At 45.5% G+C, this 5420-nt stretch overlaps 1 protein-coding gene across 1 annotated transcript; it reads left to right on the plus strand.

Annotated features, from left to right (window-relative positions):
• Positions 1 to 2158: 2158 nt before the first annotated feature.
• On the plus strand, positions 2159 to 3151 carry LOC308426322 (olfactory receptor 2A12-like; the record flags this gene model as incomplete). Its single annotated transcript, XM_080924052.1, has 1 exon — positions 2159 to 3151. Exon 1 carries the CDS (start codon positions 2189 to 2191, stop codon positions 3149 to 3151), a length of 963 nt encoding a protein of 320 aa, XP_080780178.1. The 5' UTR covers positions 2159 to 2188.
• Positions 3152 to 5420: the final 2269 nt, after the last annotated feature.

Genomic DNA, 5420 nt, shown 5'->3' on the forward strand with positions numbered 1-5420 from the left:
TAAAAGGATTATATCATTTCAGTTATAAAAACTACAAAGTTTTCCATTTAAACATCCATGTTGAGAGGCTTTTCTCGAAGCAGAGACGCAGCTTCGTTATGTCGTCACGAGTGGGAAATTAAGAGTTGCATTAATGAACCATTTACACTGACAGTAAGTGGGAAAACAATTAAATTTTTTTTTTTTTACTTTTGTTTTCCATGTGTGAAGTTAACTGGGTCCCTTGGGACCCACCTAAAACTTTTGCTTCCTTCATGGGTTTTTCAAAGCTCAGTCTAGAGTTTTCAAACTCTCCCGTCTGGATTTATGTCTAGGTGCTAGGTTTATTTATTTTCATTTCAGGAAAACCCTGGTAATCGTGAAGTGGAGATGAACGTGGAAATGCTTAGAGAATGTGGAGACCCATCTCGGTAAAAGCATGGGAGCTCGGGAATGAGATTTGTGTATTTGTGTTCACAGCTGAGCAGCACACCTCGAAGAGAGAGGAGAGTCCGGGTATGTTACATGTGCTTGTTCATGCTGGCAAATGGCTGTGGTCCTGATGCTGCCTTTTTACAGGTGGAGCCAAGATACTGCTCCTTTTCAGAAAAATCCATTTATGATTTGCCGATACTGAGCACAAGCTGACACGTTTCCCAGCATCAGGAAGCTGGGCAGGTTTGCCAACTGCCTTTTTCTGTCAAACTCATTTCCTCTCATTGAGATCTCCCCCACTGCTGCCCCGGTCTGGTCTGGTCTAGTCTGGTGTGTCTGTCTGTCTCTAACCATTGCTATGCGTCATGCACTCTACTGACTGATACACTCATATAAACTGTTCAAAAGGGGAAAAAAAGCACCGAGGAGAGAGTAGTTTTACAAAAACCTAGGAAAGCATTTTATGTGGAATTTAACAAGGAAGTGAGAAAAACGGAAACTCTAATGACATGTTAAGTTAGGAGGGGTGTAGTTGGGTGAAGACCAGGCTCCCTGTCTCTTGTCTGACAGACCTCTATGTGGAAAACATCCCCCAAAGCATCATTTGGCTTTGCTTGTTGCTGTGTTTCTATGACTACAAAAGCTAGTATTTGCATCTGCATTGTGTGACATTCTACATGGAGCCAGCCCAGACCGGCCATTTCAGCACATTCAAAAGTGTAACTCATAATTTCTTAAGAAACTGCAGGCTTCTGGGTGTGCATTTGGGGGGCACGAGGCTGTAAAGAGTATTTCACACTGTGTTGTATATAATACAAAAACATCTTTGTATTGAGATTCTGAAAGACAAATGCCACATGCATTCTTTCATATGCAGACCTTTGATTTAAGTTTGTATATAGAACATAGATGTGGTTATGAAACTAGAAAGGGGACCATGGACCAGAAAGACCACATCTTCAGGTAGTGAGAGCAAAACAGAATCCGTGTGACACAGGAAAAAGGAGGACTATGTGGGGAGGAGGGAGAAGGATGGGGAGTGAGCAAGGAAGATGACCAAGAATAACGGGCATGAAGATGCCTGGTAAAACATGTTACACTGCAGGCTAACTTAAAAATCATAAGAAAATCCTGGCTTTGAAAACAGTTATGTTCTCTGAGGCTGTGACCAGAAATCTGAAAGTCAGAAATCTGGGTGACTTAGCTGTATTGTTTTAGTGAATGCCGACTTGTTTAAGCAGTTTAAATACTGTTCCGTTCCACCAGTAAAGACCAATAGTCTATTTTCTGTATGGTCTGGGAAGGTGAAGTTTGTTTGGTTAAACGAGCATGGTAATATTCACTATCAAACTAGTCAAAGCAAAATGCGATTATTTCAACTTTCATATTTTTACTTGTAATGTCAGACAAGGAATTAAAAAAAAAAACAGAGCTACAGCTCACTTTTAAGAGACAGATGATTACAACATGCAGTTAGCAAAAGACAGAGGAGTTGCCCTGTAGTCTGTTTGACATAACATAGCGATGGTAAATTTATCCCAATGAAACTACGAGACCTGGTGTCATTAGCCAAAAATAGTCACTCAGAGTTAGGAGTGCGGTGAGCTAAATTTGTGTCTGAAAAGGGCTCACAGAGAAACTCTTCTTTAAATTTTGGGTACAGTTACTATCAGCATTAAAACAAATGTGAACAGGGTGGTGATCTGATCAAAGGGTTTTCATGTGGGATTCCTTGCTTTCTTCTCATTTGGACAGGTATGGCTCAGTAACAGGTATGAGACTCCAGAATTCCAGCACCATCGCTGAGCTGGTCCTTGTTGGGTTTTCTGATCACCCCCAGACTGAGGTTCCCCTCCTTCTCTTCTTCTCTCTGGTCTACCTAGCCAACTGTTTGGGGAATACAGCAGTTGTCACGTTAGTGGCTCTAGATGTCTCTCTGCAGACACCCATGTATTTCTTCCTCTGCCACCTGGCTTTCCTCAACGGATTCTTCAGCACCGTGGTGGCTCCTAAGATGCTCTTCAATTTTCTTGCAAGCAGGAAGGTCATATCTTACCCATTCTGCCTGGCTCAGACCTACCTCACCCTGTTCTTGGAGTCGACCGAGTGCTTTCTCCTTGCAGTGATGGCCATAGATCGCTACGTGGCCATCTGCTACCCTCTGAGATACCTTCTCATCATGAGCTGGGCTGTGTGCACAGCGCTGGCAGTGGCAGTCTGGGTCACAGGCTTTTGTGCCTCGGTTTTACCTCTCTTCTTCATAATCCTTCCCCTCTGTGGTCCTTACGTTGTTGATTATCTTTTCTGCGAGCTGCCTGTCCTTCTGCACCTGTTCTGTGCAGATACATCTCTGATAGAGGCCATGATGGCTATCGGAGGGGCCGGCACTGTGCTGTGTCCCTTCCTCCTGATTGTTCTCTCCTACCTTCGCATCCTGGTGGCTGTGGTAAGAATAGACTCAGCTGAGGGCAGGAAAAAGGCCTTTTCAACCTGTGCTTCACACTTGGCTGTGGTGATCATCTATTATGGAACAGGGCTGATCAGGTACTTGAGGCCCAAGTCCCTTTACTCCGCAGAAGGAGACAAAGTGATCTCTGTGTTCTATGCGGTCATCGGCCCCGCACTGAACCCATTCATCTACAGCCTGCGGAACAAGGAAGTGCAGGGTGCCATGAGGAGGGTGATGGAGAGATACAGAAAAGCACAAGAACCGCCTTCAAGAAGCTTCAGGAGCTGAGTTCGGTTTTCATTTACTAACATTTCACTCAATAGGTTCAAGCTCAGAGTCTAAGACTAAAGCTCACTGGTCACAATTTCAACTTACCAGAACTCCTCCCCCTACCCTTAACACATGGATACTTTTCTTTCATGTTTGTTGTCTTTATGAGTAAATGCTGATGGGTATTAATTAGGAGTCAACATGGCATGGGCCAGCTCAATCAGATAGGGATAATAGAACCAAGATTATACATAAATACAATACATGGACTTCTCATCAAGAATGTTGTTACCGAGTGCATTCTCTGTTTTCTCTCTCTCTCTCTCTCTCTCTCTCTCTCTCTCTCTCTCTCTCTCTCTCTCTCCCCCCCCATATTGGTTTAGTGAGACACTGTAGATCAGGTTGGCCTTGAGAACCGGGAGTGCTGATGTGTACCACCACACTTGGGGTTGTCTCAGCTTTTTATTCTTTCATAAGACCTCAGATCGTGACAAACACTAGGTTCCTGGTTCCTAGTGAGCTGCAGTTTGTTGAGGATCTCAAAGCAAAGGCAAACGTCAGCTCTGTGAGAATGAAAGACAATGAACACCACCACTGGCATGGCCAGTGCCTCCCCCAAGCTGGGGGAACACCCCCTGCAGATAGGCAGCCAGACAAAAACAAACAACAGTGATTTTATTAATTTACTTATATATACTTACATTAACAAGTCCATGTTTTAGAAGGCCATATAAAGGCATTGTAATGTTGCTAACTTTGGAGACAAAGTATACATTTAATTCCAGGCTCATCCACTCCATACAAAGATATCTATTCGGAAGATCAGGAAAGCCAGCATCCATGTGGATGAACATATGGTTTTAAAGTTAACATGTGCTGTCACTATTCTGAAGTCACCTTGTCCCCTGTCTTCTGTCTTACTAATTGCTGATAACTGTTGATGCTTCCACACTAGTGAATAGTCCTTTCCACAGGCGGGAAGTGCATTAATGAGAGATCTTATCACTCGGTAGTTAAATATAAAGCGTAAAGAACTCAGTATCTCCAGTGAGACTACTATATGTCTGCACCAGCTCAAGGTTAGCCCAGTCTATATATGGGGTTCCAGGACAACCAGGGCTATGCATCAAGACCCTGTCTCAAAAGAACACACACATACACACACATTTATGTTTATGTTTTTAAAAATTCCACAGTAAATATATCTATATCTATATGTATATTTATGGGTTAGAGAACAAATACAATGTAAACAGGCTGAGAGTTCAAGGGATTTCAGAAGTCCACAGAATCTGTGTTCATAAGATAATGAATCAGTCCAGGGCTTAGAAGGGGCTGCTGCTGAAGCTTCCGAGTCAGATTTGAGGGAGAATCTGCCAAGCTCAGCTTGAAGCCAGATACCAAAGCTGGTGGCAGCAGGAGACATATCTGGAGCAGGGAACAGTGGGTCAGGTCCGGGGGCATTGGCAGGTAGTTCAAGCAGGCCTCATCAACAGCAGGGCACCAAACCAAGTGGAAGATCCAGGGACATGTGTGGAGTTTCTTGCTCTTGACACACCATGTGTATCAGGTTGGTATGAGGCCATGCCCAACTGGACAGGGTGGATTCTCCAAGGGCAATGCACAGCTGGACAGGGTGGATTCTCCAAGGGCAATGCACAGCTGGACAGGGTGGAGTATCCAAGTGCAATGCACAACTGGACAGGGTGGAGTCTCCAAGGGCAATGCACAGCTGGACAGGGTGGAGTCTGCAAGGGCAATGCACAGCTGGACAGGGTGAAGTCTCCAAGGTCAATCCCCAGCTGGACAGGGTGGAGTCTCCAAGTGCAATGCACAACTGGACAGGGTGGAGTCTCCAAGGGCAATGCACAGCTGGACAGGGTGGAGTCTTTAGGGACAATGCCCAGCTGGACAGGGTGGAGTCTCCAAGGGCAATGCACAACTGGACAGGGTGGATTCTCCAAGGGCAATGCACAGCTGGACAGGGTGGAGTCTGCAAGGGCAATGCACAGCTGGACAGGGTGGATTCTCCAAGGGCAATGCACAGCTGGACAGGGTGGAGTCTGCAAGGGCAATGCACAGCTGGACAGGGTGGAGTCTCCAAGGTCAATCCCCAGCTGGACAGGGTGGAGTCTCCAAGTGCAATGCACAACTGGACAGGGTGGAGTCTCCAAGGGCAATGCACAGCTGGACAGGGTGGAGTCTTTAGGGACAATGCCCAGCTGGACAGGGTGGAGTCTCCAAGGGCAATGCACAGCTGGACAGGGTGGAGTCTTTAGGGACAATG

The sequence above is a fragment of the Micromys minutus genome (assembly GCF_963924665.1).
Source record: "Micromys minutus genome assembly, chromosome: 10".
Classification (NCBI taxonomy): Eukaryota; Metazoa; Chordata; class Mammalia; order Rodentia; family Muridae; genus Micromys; species Micromys minutus.